At 38.7% G+C, this 15,441-nt stretch overlaps 1 protein-coding gene across 1 annotated transcript in view; it reads right to left on the bottom strand.

Moving 5' to 3' along the window:
• Positions 1 to 1,716: 1,716 nt before the first annotated feature.
• The window catches only part of slc39a9 (solute carrier family 39 member 9), a 27,968-nt gene continuing 14,243 nt past the window's right edge, over positions 1,717 to 15,441 (bottom strand). Inside the window, 1 exon segment of the mRNA NM_001013540.1 lies at positions 1,717 to 2,373. Within this exon segment, the coding sequence (NP_001013558.1) occupies positions 2,140 to 2,373 (234 nt within the window). The 3' untranslated portion in view covers positions 1,717 to 2,139.

Raw genomic sequence — 15,441 nt, 5'->3', positions numbered from 1 at the left:
ATTAGCTTGTTAAGGTGTGTTTGATTAGGGTTAAAGCTAAAATCTGCAGGACACTGGACCTCCAGGAACAAGTTTGGTGATCCCTGGTGTAAAAGAAAGTCTGAAATTTTAGGATATCATTTTATGTTCCATACATAAAGAAACGGCCCAGATTGCTGCCAGTACCCAAAGAACATGGCTGCTTTGGTCTTAAACACTGAACAATGACTCATATATATATTTTTAAAATAATTACTTATTTCTCATTTATTTGTTTCATTTATTCACAATATTAAAATATTTATTGCACAGAAATCTCAAATATCATTAGACAGCCAAAAAAAAACATTCAGCAAGATTCGTATCCATTAGAAAAGAAATGAAGTTTATTCAAATCATGAGCAGAGAGTTTTGCAACCACTTTAAGTTAAACAACCCCCGCAACTTAAAAAAAAAGTAAGGCAAAATTCTCTTGTGGAATGAACACAATACAGATTTACTTAGAAATTCATCAAGGTCCTGCTTCTTTAAATCTCTATGCCATCTTTTTGTTTATTTCAGAAGCTCTGGGATCAGTCAGAATAAATCAATATGGCACAATATGTCATGTGTACATATACATACACACGCAATTGTTTGAAGTTTAAAAATTACTCTAAATTTCCCTTTTTTAAGTAATCATAAAAGAAACATTATCTACAAGGCTTAGACGTCAGCAGATCTTCCACAATTCGAGGTTGACGCTGCACTTGACTTGTGCACTACAGTAAGATGAGGGTGCTAGACAGCTAAAAGCATTAACACAGCTTTCATTTACTGTAGACTGGAGCTGTTTTAAGAGCAGGAGCGCAACGATTTGTAAACCAGAACCATAATAGTTTTCTAGTGCCAACATTTGCCTCAAATATCTCATAACACTTTCTTAGTCAAGCTTCAGAGGAAACCTTTAAGTAACCTGGAGACAAAGAGCAGCCCAAAAATTAGAAACCCTCAAATTCTCTTTGGAGCCAAGTCAAGTTTTCCTACTCATCAGCTAAAATGAGACTAAAAACTATTCTGGATAACAGAGCATCAAACAGGATGTCAAAGAGAGAGTTTGTTTTGTTATTTTAACAGAGAATGCATATTTACAATACTCAGGCTCTGCTCTGAGCAGGCATCACAGTACAAAACATCTGACTGACCAATGGCATCCTCTGTTGAGGACTCAACGACCAATCAGGTTTGAGCAATGGCAAATAACAAAGCTGTTCATGCGCTGGACCACACAGAGCAAAATGTCCATCCTCTAAACACTAAACATTTCAAGTGTCATTTAAGAAAATAACTATTGAAGCAACTGTCTGGCGAATTAGACGTCATCATTTCCCGATGAACACATACTGGAAATTCTTACATTTATATGGTTTGTTTATGAGGGAGGGTGGGAAGAAAGAGGGATAAAATGTTTTAAGAAATTGTTTGAAAATGTCTAATTATTTAATATTATAATTAGGCAAATTTTCTACTAACCATATTCATGAGATTCTTACATTTATGAAAAATAAATTACGTTCTCTTTTCTCAGTTAAGAAATCAAAAAGCAAGGGAAAACATGCATATAAAAAGAGCTAGTTTAAGGTGACCATCTCATCTATGAACGCTTACCCAAAATGCAAGTTGATCAAAAAGTATAGATATAAAACAAAGAAAAGATGTGCAAAAATGGGAGAATAAACTAAATAAAAAACATAATAGACCTTGGACCCATGAATTTAATATCTTTGTAAATGTATGGACATTTTCCATATAAAGATCAACAGAACACCAAATCTAAAGTATACATGACAACCAAACCACAACTGATTCTTTTTAAACCAGCACCATGGAAGCAAAAATAAAGAGACTTGGACGCATGATGTATTTATTCGTGTACGGTGTTCGGTATCCCACAATGCTTTTCAGGAGTGTCAGGGCAGTCCATCCCAGAAGTCCAGTGGTGCTTCTCAAAATCCGGTTTCTGACTGCAAAGTTCCTGCAATGTTCACTCCAACCACCAACCTGAAGAAACCGACATGATTCAAACCGCTTCTGTGAGGTTGTTGTTTGGCCGATGCTGTTTAAAGTTCCATTCGCACTTTTCAAGCTTCCTGCTTCTGATGATGTTTCAAGTAAAGAACACTAGTGCTGGTGACCAATGGACAGAACTAGAGGAATCAGACATCCAAGAACCAGAGCACCGACCTCCAGTTTGCTGAGTCCCTTCCCTGCGCTCCCCCCAGGCGAGTGGCTGTGGCCTCCCATCCCACCCACTTCTGGAAGAACGTGAACCGTGGCCACGTACAGAAAAGTGCCGGCGGAGAACAGCATGGCCACACCGGTGGCGTTGACATCTGAGAGAGCCTCTTTACTGCTCTGGACGGATGAAGAACAAAATGTTAGGTCAGAATGGTGAGAGACTTTATTAATACTTAAAGGGTCACGAAACACCAAAACACATTTTTTGAGCTGTTGACAGTCGTATATGTGTCCCACACTGCTAAAAACACTATTAAGACACCTATATTTCACTAAAAAGTGTAAATTGGTTGTTTTCGCGTTATTTCAAGCAAATTCGTACTTCCTGTTTGAAACGAATTTTTGAAGCTGCGTCACGGTCATGACATAATAGCCTGTATTCCAGCGTGCAGACTGGGCGTCTGTGCCAGAGTGAGTCTTATTACGTCTTACAGTGTGTTGCATTAATGCATGAGTAAGGCTTGGTTCAAACCAATCAGCGCGCTCTATTGTGCAACTTCATTAATATTCATTTCTGTGTTTGCACGACATGGACGCCACGTTGTGTTGGCAAAACAAGCGTGAAGTGTTGCTTTTATAGTTTGCTGCCGTTAAGTTTCGTTTACTTTTTCTCTCTGTGAGAGCGCAGCTGGCGTCACGTGTGGATTAACAGTGTACGCGACGCTCGACAACAATAACTTGCGTGTCTAAGGAGGATTATTGTTTACCTGAGAGCTGTTCTCATCTGCAAACGCTGAGATCGGATTCGCTTGTAGTTTTCTCTTCATAAAGACGCGGCTCTAGTTGCTGTGGATTGTCCTGTCTCTACAGATATGGTAAGTGAGCGACCAGTGCTCTTTGTTTATTCAGTTTGTTCGTATCGAACTAAGTTAACTATTGCACCGTAACATGTTAGCACCACAACCAAACTTTTACCTTGTGTAGGGTTTTTAACCGCATTTAGTGACCGGAATAACACACGCGGCTTTCTGACGCTACCTGCCGTGTGCATCTAAGTTTCCGGAAAATGCGGAGGTTTTTTTTTTCTCTCATTCGCCGTGCGGTATCAAACATTGCATGAAAAATACACGCTTAGAGCAGATCCTCGAATCAAATATCTCGTTTGTCGCAAGGGGCATGAATGAATTCCCTGAATGAAAGAGCCAAACTGCAGTTAAAGTCCACCATTTAATAATTTGGCAAATAATTCGACTACAGATGTCCATGTAGGTTAAACACCATCACTTTCTACTGTGTGTGAGTATTTTGACTGAAACTCGCGCGTGCCCAAATAGACACTCCCACACCCTCCCACTTTAGTTTCTCCGACACTCCCCCCTAAACAGAGCAGGACACGCCCACTTTTCTGACTTTTTCCAAAGTAGAGGTGTGAAAACACCCTGCTGAAACGAGGGGGTTTCATGGCCTTTTAAGTTATACTGACATTGCGTCCTAACTACACACGGCACAACAAGATTACAGGGATAAGCAATTTGGTTGTTTTCAGCAAACGTTACACGGTAGAAACATTTAAAAAGCCCCTTTCATGGGTTTTTGAAAATGAGCTTCCATGCGGTGTGTAAGCTCTAAGTGAATGAAAACATCCAGCTGAGGTTAAAATCTAAAAGTGTAGCATGTTTAGAACTATTGATTCTTTAGCGAAATAGTCGACTCAGAGTTGAACAAAACGAATCGAGTTGGGTTCGGATCTTTTGTTTAATCACATCGACGTTGATATGATGCATCACCAAATATGTAATTCCAGTTCTGTTAAAATGTGCACTAGGACAGCAACAGCGAATCGATTAAATCAATCAAAATCGATATATCAAAAGTGAATTTCATAATTGATTCGGTGCAACAGAGACATTTGATTATATAAAAAAAAAAAAAAAAAACATTTCAGGTCAGCACGGAGTGAGCACGGTCTCTCTTGCGCACTAATGCAGAGTTTTGCGCCTCATAGACAGGGATGAGGAGGAAGGGAGTTCAACAGCAGGGTAAATCACTACAGAATCCTACTTTTGTTCTGTTTTAAAGTGAGGACTGTAAAGTCCCGGGTGCTGATGTTTTCCTCGTTATCCAGCTTTTCAGTCATGACAAGTTAGCGATAGCTCGTTTCCCTCATGCTGTGTTTACACCAGACGTGGAACGTCCGTCAAGCTAGTGTGATTTACATGTTAAGTCAATGCAAACGCACGAATAGAAATCCTGCGGCGTGATACACGCGAATGACGGGAATGGCGTGGTGCGAATGTCGCGGCTTGAGCGTTTTGCGCGTATGACGTGCTTAACGCACGTTTCGCACAAAACGCTCGAGTTCAAAAATCTAAACTTCGCACCGCGTTAACCAATCAGGAGCTTGCTCTTGGGGGGCGTAATTGTGACGTATAGCCTGTTGTTTGTGTCCCAGTGGAAATCTTCCAGCCGACACCGACAAGAAGTTCATCAAACTGGGCTGGGCTCAGTCAGAAGCACCGCTGAAAGCCTCCGTCAGCCAGGTTAAGTTTCTGGAGGAGTTTTAGAGCTTAATGAGCTGGATGCACCTCTGAAAGAATCTAGTGGACTCAGATAAACGTATCTACTCTGTTTTTCAGCCTTTATAAAGCACATAAACACTGTTATTTTCTTTTTATCCATATTAGCCATTTAGCTACAAAACTAGAGTCACCGGGCAGACAAAAGCCCTGCCCATCACGCGAATCCGCATCTGTTCTAAAGTTGATTTGACGCGCGAATGAAGTGGATTTGATGCGCAAATGAAGCGGGGTTTGACGCGCGAATGAAGCGAGTAACCTCAAATGTTCACGTGGCTATTTACGCACTATTTATCCGCGCGTTCTGCGTCTGGTGTGAACACAGCATTATAGCGGCAACTGAGCTGAGCCACAAAAAGTGGTGTCATATTATCTCAATTAAGCAGCGTTTTAATCGCCTATGCCTAATTTATGTTTTAGGCATGTAAATACACACAGATACTAGTAAAACAATACATTTAGATTTTGTAAAACGCCTATGGAGGTCTAACAATCCATTAAAATATAATTTGAAGATGTGTTTTATTCATATATCAAACATTACAAAACTAAATAAACGGGATACATGCAACTGTGGCTGCGGTGTGTCATGTGACAAACATGATGCGTCGCCACGGAAACATTTAGGGTGAATGTTCTAAAATAATAACAAAACTCTCTTTTCTGGGGCCAGATAGAATCTTTTAAACTCACCAGTGAAATGGTTAATAACAGTAGTAAAGCAGCGGTCGCAGAGTTATTTTGCATTGCAAGACTAAAGACGTGTTTTTATTCACTCGCCTTTTTTTGATCATTAATTTTTTCATCTGTTGTCATGTATAGCTGCACTGCAATAGTTTTTCTCACTTAGTAATTTTGTCTCGTTTCTAGTCCAAATATTTTAAAAATCTTAAATCAAGAACAAACAATAAAAATGGCATGAGAAAATGAAGTGATGCTGAAAACTTCTATGAGATTGTATCTGAAGCCTTTCCACTGCACACGACATTTGGACACGACTGTCGGAATACGCCCCCTTGTGGCAGCCGCACTGTATTTTCAGTGTTGTCGTGCACCACGGGGTAGAAGCTGATTCTCACGGTGTCCGAAATAAAGCAAGAGCCTTTATTCTCTGCGTGTTCACATGGTTTAATGAATGAATGAATACTAGAAACTCATAGACCGCTAAAATATTGGAGGGAATGTGGAGACAACATTAAAAATATATATTTTTATTACTTTCTTACTTACATTTATGAACAGAAAAGTTTATTTTTTTTAAATATAGACTTTTAATAATTTAAAAAATAACCAAATAAACTCCTATTTCTCATCTCGCGCCCACGGATCTGCTTGGACAACACTGGCACGCATCATATCCGGTCGGCAGGTTGCTTACGGTCTAGTCGCAGGAGTTTAAATATTTCAACGGATCCGCAGCTCAATTCGGATCCAAATTTTACGCATACGGAGATGATCGGAACTCAACGCAGCTCCCGGACTACTCTCCATTGGAAATGAATGACTTCCGGTCTGTGGCTTGTTGTGTGCAGTGGAAAGGAGGCTTCAGTAAGATATATTTTTTTCTACCCCATTGGCAAATAATTTAGCTTGTTTTAAGCAAACAATGACCTCATTTTGAAAAGTTTTTTTTTTTTAGAAAAAAAAAAAGACAATTTCTTATGCTATTGCTATCATGTGTCTAGTGCTTTCATGTGTCTAGTATGTATCTTGATTTTAAAATATTTACATATTTGGATTGAAAACAGGAAAAAAAAATAAGTTTTTTATTTTTTCATTATTATTATAACAGCTCAGGAATGAGGTTTTTTGAATAAAGGGTTTATTTTATTTATTTTATCCGATTCATTGATTAATAAAAAAAAAAAAATATATATATATATATATATATATATATATATATATATATATATATATATATATATATATATATATATCGACAGAATTAAAATAATCGTTAGTTGCAGCCCTAATGTGCATACGCTTTCCCTTCACACACTAGCGGAGGCGTGGAGGATCACGGGACTGATTATGAAGTGGCAGATTCGGCAGCGGGGAATACTGAACTATTCATATGGGAGTCGCTGGGATAATTAAGTAAAAATAAATGCATATTACAAGACAATGAAAGTGTTTTTGACCTTGCAAGCATATCAGCCTGTTGTTGGAGACCCCTAAAAACAAAATATGACCTTTTAAATGAAAAATAGGGGCTCTTCAAATAACAGCCACTGCACTCTTGAAGAAATAGTTATGGTCATTATTTAATTAATATATATTTAACACATAAAGGAGTAGTTGTGTAACGGTTAGCGAATTGAACCCAAAGATTACTGGTTTGATTCTCGTTCCTGGCAGGATTTGAAGGTGGGGGTAGTGAATAAACCTCAATCTCTCCATCTTTCTACACCCAGCTCAGGGGACCCTGAGCAAGTCACCTAACCTCTTACTGCTCCCCAGTTGCTGAAAGCAATAGTTGCCCACTGCTCTGTGCGTTTATGTGCATCCTTTGCACACACACACACACACGAAAAAGTGGGAGTGAGAGGACCAATATAGACTATTGGAAACCACTGCAGGCACCCTGATCATGCTTGTATTCCCACTGCCAACAGTAGCCTTATTTGATAGGCATGGTGTATGCTAGAATGTTGTGATTAACAATTATCACTCAAAAAAGACAGCAGTACAGGTGTTCCCATTGCACAGCTTTTGCACACTTAAGGAAATTCTCAGGACAAATGGCATCATGTGAGAATAGCTGGCATGGAATGGAAGAAAAGTTCATGATTTTAAATATACTAAGGTTTTAAGAGTAAAATCACTGTTGAGTTGCATACCAACTCTCTTAAGGCAGGCACACACCAAGACAACTGTGTGTCTGCTCACGTCTTGTTCCATCTGAACCAAAATGTTGCTCATTTACACACCGAACAAACCGCATTCTGTGCCTGCATAGGAGGGCATGTTTTCCGCACCTGTGGACGGCCGAAGTCCGTTTTCTAGTGCAGAATGGGAAACTGGAACTCTGACATTAACCCAATGAGAGGCAAAGTGCAAAACACACCTAGGGCCCTATCATACACCTGGTGCAGTGTGGCGCAAGGCGCGGCGCAATAGTCTTTTGGTAGTTTCAGCTTGGCGCAAGAGTCATTTTGAGGCGTTGCGCTACGCTGTTTACATAGCAAATGCATTAGTGCTCATTTGAGCGCCCATAGGCGTTCTGGTCTAAAAAGGAAGGAGTTCTGAGGCGGACTGCTGGCGCGTTGCTATTTTGAGAAACTAAAATAGATTTTTCATTAGACCAAAACTAACCCGGTCTAAACTCCGGCGCAGAGTTGCGCCTCGCTTACACACTGCTTAATACGCACAAGAGAGAAATAGGCAAATATCTTTACATATGAAAAAATTTTAATATAAAGGATATAATAAGAATAGATATAGGAATTAAAATATTACAAAACACATTATTTTCTAGCCTACATAAATATGAAAAATCACTGTTTTTATGTCTTCTTCATCTCGGGAGACTTTTTCAGTTCATTCATAACAATTTGCTTTTGTATAATGTTATTATTATTAGCAGTATTATTTATTATATCCATATTTATATTTGTTTTATTAAAAACAAGCTTAGATTTGCCCACCTGTCAGGTTTTAGACCATAAGGGGCACAGCTTGTGTTTTAGGATATAACTCAGGTTTTTGACCACATTTCGTTTTTAATGTTCATTTACTCATTTGCTGGAAATTAGAACTGAATTTAGAAATAGTTTTGAAACAAATATTTTCGCTTAACAAACAAAATTTGTTATTTATAGACTTATTGATGTCTGTGCGTAAAGGTTTCCCTATCCAAGAGCGAAAGTGAAAGTAGATCCATTATCTCTCATTCTCACGCAGTAGATGCTCTGTTTAACGGTTTTCTGTTAAAAAACTGTTAACTGTTAGCTAGTGAAATGCTCATTTTTTCCACTTAGACTTACTTTGCGTCCTGTAAATAGCGAATGCGCTCTTGGCGCGACGCAGCTGGCATTAAAGGGAATGGGAGATGAAACTCTAATTGGTTTATTCTCAAAACACATCTATAACTCATTAAGAAAATAAACTCAGACCATTATTTAGACCATGCGCCGCGGCGCAAAGCAGGTTTTCCTGTCCTTAAATTAGCAAAAACGTGCTCTGACACGCCCTGAAAGCGTTTGCGCCCTGCGTTTTACACTCTGCGCATGGACCGTCAAAATAGAGCCCCTAGACTTCTGTGTGTAAGCCCACCTCAGCTGCATCCTGACACCTCTGCTTGAAAGGACGCGCTGTACTTTGCAGTAAAACACACAGACTAGAGGTCTCGTATTTTTATTATTTTTTTTAAATACTTTTTTAAAGGGGGTTTTCACCTTTTAATGGGATCGGATATATAGTGGAAGACAGACAGAAAAGTGTTGGGAGCAGAGAGGGGAAGGATGGGCATAAGACCTCGAGCCGGGAATCGGACTCGGGTCACCCTAAGCACTATGGTGCTATATGTCGGCACACTTCACCACTAGGCTACTGGCGCCCACAAAATTAATTGTTTCTTTGATGCACCGCAAAGCAGACAAGGACAATTTGGTGTTAGTTCAGTAGGAGATCATACTGACATCAATTTTCAGCCCCACTTTATATTAAGTGTCCTTAACTACTATGTACTTACATAAAAAAAATACAATGTACTCACTGTGTTTATAATGTATTTGAGAACACTTGTGGTGCTTTTGAGTTGGGATAGAGGTTGAGTTATGGACAGGTTTGGTGGTATGGGTAGGTTTAAGGGTAGGTTAAGGTATAAGGGATGGTCAATAGAGTATTTACAAATGCAATTACAAAAGTTAATTACAGATGTAATTACATACATGTATTTAATCAAGCATAAGTACACAGTAAATACATGTATTTAAACAATAAGTACATAGTAACAAACTATTAAATCCTGTGCAAGTACATATTAGTTAAGGCCACTTAATATAAAGTGGGACCCAATTTTCTCATATGCGCCTTGTCGAGGTAGCATACGTTGGTGAGAAAGATGAGCCCGAGTATTTAAAATAATCCATCTAATTGGAAATTAGATTGAATTACAGAAAAACCCAGATTTCATTGCTAGGGAAATGCAGGCTCCATCTCTTTCTCTCTCAAGGTGGACCTTTGACCTGGTGATGTGCTCTTGAGGTAATGTTTCTTCTCCTCTCCTGGCTGTTACAGTGATACTTGTGGATGCAGACATGAACATGTCTGCTGAACAAGACTTCTTCACCACGTCTATAATAATTCATTTGATTGACTTGGCTATTCTTCTTAATTCCTTTATTTATCGGGGGTTGGCACAGCGGAATGAAATGCCACAGAGAATAATATAACACCGATATAAAAATTGTTATGAAAAATTATAATGCAACTTGGAAAAACTGCAAATGATGAAAAAGGAATTCAACATGGGGCGAGGCAGTGGCGCAGTAAGTAATGCTGTCGCCTTACATCAAGAAGGTCGCTGGTTTGAACCTCAGCTCAGTTGGCGTTTCTGTGTGGAGCTTGCATGTTCCCCCTGCCTTTGCGTGGGTTTCCTCCCGGTGCTCCGGTTTCCCTGACAGTCCAAAGACATGCGGTACAGGTAGGGGTGAAACGATACAGTCAGCTCACGATACGATGTGTATCACGATATAATGTTCACGATTCGATATGTATCACGATATTTGGAATAAAAATTTAAAATTTAACTGAAATGCAAATTTTACCAAGTAAACTATTTTTTATGTATTTCTTTTGTTTCAACTTGTTAAACTGAACCTTCTTTAAGAAAATATATTAAACAGGCCTGTCTCTGGAAAATAAAACAATTTAAAAACTTCTTTAAAATATTATTGAAATGACAGAGACAAAATTAAGGAACAATTTAAGTAAAGGTGCAAAAAAATAAGCTTTCTATTCAATTGAATTTAACAGTAAGAGCTTAAGGCTTTGCTTGGTCACTTGCGTTTTTTGTGTGTGCAAAAAAAATCCACATTTCCAGGTATTTAATTCATATTTAATTAAATTCATTTAGAGATATCTCTAATTATTATTGTGACTAGTCAAAACTCATTTAGAGATATCTGCAAATATTTTTCAATGGAAGTCAATGGAGGAATATGACTAGTCATAGTATATTTGCAGATATCTCCAATCTGATTTCGTACTAGTACAATTGTAATTGCAGATATCTCTAATTGTCATTCTGACTAGTCGAACTATAATTATGACTTGTCAAAATATAATTAGAGATATCTCTAAATATATTTATGGATAGTCAGAACAAAGGTTTAAATGCTAAAACGGCTTGCCATACGCGCACTTCTAGTCCGCCCTCTGTAGTAACAGCTCACGGTCAGCTCACGTCATGTGTGATTTTGCGGCCGCAAATACATCATTATATGAAGACAGAATGATATTTTAGGGTGAATTGTACCTTATAAATAGAGTATGTGACTCTTTCAACACCATTAGGAGGTGCAAAGTATGTAAATCACTGTGAAGACTTTAAAACCTAGGATGTTTGACCCAGTATGCGTGTCAAAAAGCGGACGAGTCTAACTGTACAACCGAAATGTTGCCAGACGTCTGATTTTGAGAGGATGGGCCATCCTCTATTTCAGCTCCACTCATCTTGGTCTGCTAACATTACTGCTGCTGCAATCTAAACTCACGTGAGACAGCAGGTGGAACGTAGCTCACGTGCAAACAGCTCAACTAATAAGAGAAAACGGACGTCATATCGTAATCAAATCGTCATAACGCCACGATGCATATTGTGACATTTTTGCATCACAATAAATCGTACAACGATAAATCGTTACACCCCTAGGTACAGGTGAATTGGGTAGGCTAAATTGTCCGTAGTGTATGAGTGTGTGTGTGTGAATGTGTGTGTGTGGATGTTTCCCAGAGATGGGTTGCGGCTGGAAGGGCATCCGCTGCGTAAAAACTTGCTGGATAAGTTGGCGGTTCATTCCGCTTTGGCGACCCCAGATTAATAAAGGGACTAAGCAGACAAGAAAATGAATGAATGAATTCAACATGTCTCAATCAAAAACAAGTTTGGAGCTCATATTTGATGCATAAGAAGGTAAAATGCACACCTATAAATCTAATACTTCTTTACTAAAAGAAAATAGGCCTATACACTGTTTATAGCAATGAGTGTATTACAAGAATTTATATTTAATATTCATGTAAAAAAATAATTGTATTTATCTAATAATTCCAGCCAGCTTTTAGTGAATTTGCAATATTGTCAACACAGACCTTTCAGTCGCTATATGTAAAAAAAAAAAAAAGCCTTCAATTTTTTTGCTCACTCAATCACTCAATGAGAGAGAGAGAGAGAGAGAGAGAGAGAGAGAGAGAGAGAGAAAGAGAGAGAGAGAGAGAGAGAGAGAGAGAAAGAGAGTAAGTGAGAGTTGCCCTCAAGATATCTTTATTGCTCTAGGGTATTTTACCTCATTTTTGGGAATTACAGGCCTGGTATAAATTTGAAGAGCTTCCGGAAGTGGTCAAAAGGTTGGATAAGATGCTAAATAAGGGCGAACACGTTACAGCAGCTCAAAACACTGGAGATACAATGGCTGCACTTGCAACGAGAGCATCACTCGCGTGAGTCACGCCAATAAACTAAACAGAAGTCCTGTCGCATCTGTATATATTTTAGCTGCTGTGTAACACTGATAATGTAAACCAAAGTGTAAGGAGAGCATCACAAACCGAAGTGTAAGGAGAGCATCACAAACGGACCATGATAAACCGAGATATCGAATTAAACCGAATTTATGACATGACAATCGTAACTGAACCTTGAGACCAGTGTAGGTTCACACACCCAACACAGACACACAAGCATAGTTTTTTGCTTGCTGGTCAGTTTGCTTTTGATTAAACTTTCACAAGCTTTGAATATTTTGTTGCATAGAAAAAAAAAAAAAAAAAAAAAAAATCACATGATTTCTAAAGGTTTAATCGATTATCAATATTTGATAATTATCTGTATTGTTATCAATATTAATAATCAATAATATAATCAATTAACAGTGAAATTTGCTCTGTTTTGGAGGCAGGAGCGGCCAGGACTAGCGGAATTTTGGATGAATTGCAGTTTACTTTACTTCCGTATTGGCTTCCTGAGGGAGAGCGGGAGGTTGCCGATTGGTTCTTCCAAGTCTGAACTTGGCAAGTCTGAACTTCCAAGGACGCAATTCCGAACTTTGCGTACTTGGTATTGAGAAACAATGTGTTTCAATCTAGTTTTTTTAAAATCCTAAATACGATTCTTTAACTAACAATGGCAGACATGAATAGTATTAAATCATTCCTTTTATCTTTACATGGAAAGTATAAGATGTTGAGCAAATCTAGGACACAGCCAGAGTGGTAGAAGCTTTTTTTTTTGGCAGGTATTAAATATTCAGGACTGTTACAAGGATGATCGTTTTCATCTCGGCGGTAAAATCTCTGCATTTGAGTGATTTGCAGGCGGTCTAAAGAAACACAATGATGGGGTGTTCCACAGCAGGAGAGCCAGAGGCGAGTAATCTCCGCTCTGCCACCTCAGCAGTTCCCATGGCGATGCCAGGCCTGCAGGCCGCTCAGAAATTTAGTGTGGGCCTCCGTGGCAGTTATGTAACCCTTGTGAAGCATCTGAAGCTCAACTGATGGCAATTAACACTGCCGTTATAGGATAATTATTAGACGTTACATGACAGTACTACAAACCTATATTCCAGGATGTGAGCCAATGAAGCGTGTATATATTTATTTATTCTTTTATTATTGTTTTGTATTATCATTATTATTTCTTTATGGCACCACTATTCCAGTCTTCAGTGTCACATAAAACTGAAGTTTCTCCTTAATATTCCTCAATGGTTACATATTAAATGTCAGGGCTCAACAATAAGCACTGCCCGATGGCCCGGGGCCAGCATGCGGGACGCTCGGAACAGTAGACAGGATTGTTAGTGGCCCGATCAGGCGTGTGCTGCCTTGTCACTAAAGTTTAATTTGGCTGCGACTGTTTGTCAGTTGCACATCTAGATGTTTGTCTTGTTTGCCCAGTAAGCATGGTTCGTTTGACATATGTCAATCCCACAATCGTGCTCAGATCTGCACCAAAACAATCAGTCCGAGATCGATTGTAACGAGAAAGCAAAACGATCCAACAAACTAACGAACCAGGCTATATCACAGCGTATTATGGCTGTGTAATAGTCATGGCTATATGAAGAGAGAATTACGAGTAGGGCCCGATGTCATTCCTACCGGCAAACGTGCGAATATGAAAGTGAAAGCATGCTGAAATATTGCCGAGAGCTGGTTATCTGTTAAGGAAAATTGACAGAAATCACCATCTGATCATTTTTCCATATTTTAATCTTATAATATTTTGCATTAGGCCTATTGTTTTGATCATTTCTGCACTGACACCTGGAAAGAAAGATTAACATTAATCAATATTGAATATTGACTATCAATATATCAGTTCATCTGTTATGTCTCTCTATAGTTTAAGCCTATAATATATATATTTCTAAATTTATTTAGATCACAGTGGTATTTTTTTTAAATTGTAAGTTGTATTTAAAGAAAAGTTATGCTGAAGTTATGTTTGGCTTTTGACACATTATTTAAAATATGTGACTAAAAAAATAGTTAAAGGTGCAGTAGGTGATTGTCTTCAGAAACATTTGTTGTTGTGCTGGTTGAAAGTCTCTTCACAGTCCAATAGTAATGATTACAGTAAATGATCTAAATGTGTTTATATGTATTTTTATATTCTGGGTAAAGCATAAAACTAAAAAATGTTTATCCAATTAAATAGAGTCAGACCGTCATCTCCCTTAATTCCGATAAGCAGGTCAGACTGTCTGTCACCATATGTAGATTCTCACTTCTGCGCATCTGTTCACACAGATCCGCCATTAGCACGTGCCCGTCTGCATCACAAATGCATGCGCGCGAGCGAGCTGCGGGCCGCTCGCCAATGCCGAGTCGGAGCCGCCGAAGGACAGCCGAGCTCGGGCCGATTACTGTAAAGCCAGGCGCGAGTATTCGCCCTTAAAGCGGCCGCGCGGTCACGAGACGGACCGGGAGAAATCAAATGCTGAATTGAAACTTTTTAAAAACGGAATCAATATTGGAATTACTTTAGCACGCTGGAGGAAGGACGACACCATGGCTGAAGTATTACTGTTAGACAGGTAATGTTCTGTTTTAAAACTTAGTCAGGCTAAGCTTATGTTAGATTGTGTTGTTATGAATGACTTATATGCACAGACGTGTTGTTCAGCCACTGAAATCTCACTGAAAGATTGATGCGATTATTTTCATTTTCATAAGGTCCTTTGATAGCATCTATAATGTAGATTCATATTTAGTTTAACAACAAAACACCAGTAAATAGCACTATTCCGCCTTACCTGCTTTATTGAGCTAAAGTTGCTTTTATATTCACATTGGGTCATTTTTGAACAATGACAGCCTTCCTATACTGTTTACCATGCTACTCTGAATATTTGCTCTGAAATAGCAAGTAAGTATGGCTAAGTAATAAATGTACTTCCTGCACGGCGCTGGCAGTAACTAACTGGCGAATGACATGAACTAG

Source organism: Danio rerio, chromosome 17 (assembly GCF_052040795.2).
Source record: "Danio rerio strain M-AB ecotype USA chromosome 17, GRCz13ab, whole genome shotgun sequence".
Classification (NCBI taxonomy): Eukaryota; Metazoa; Chordata; class Actinopteri; order Cypriniformes; family Danionidae; genus Danio; species Danio rerio.
Note: the sequence above shows the minus strand (reverse complement) of the source record. Positions and strands in the feature narration are given on the sequence as shown.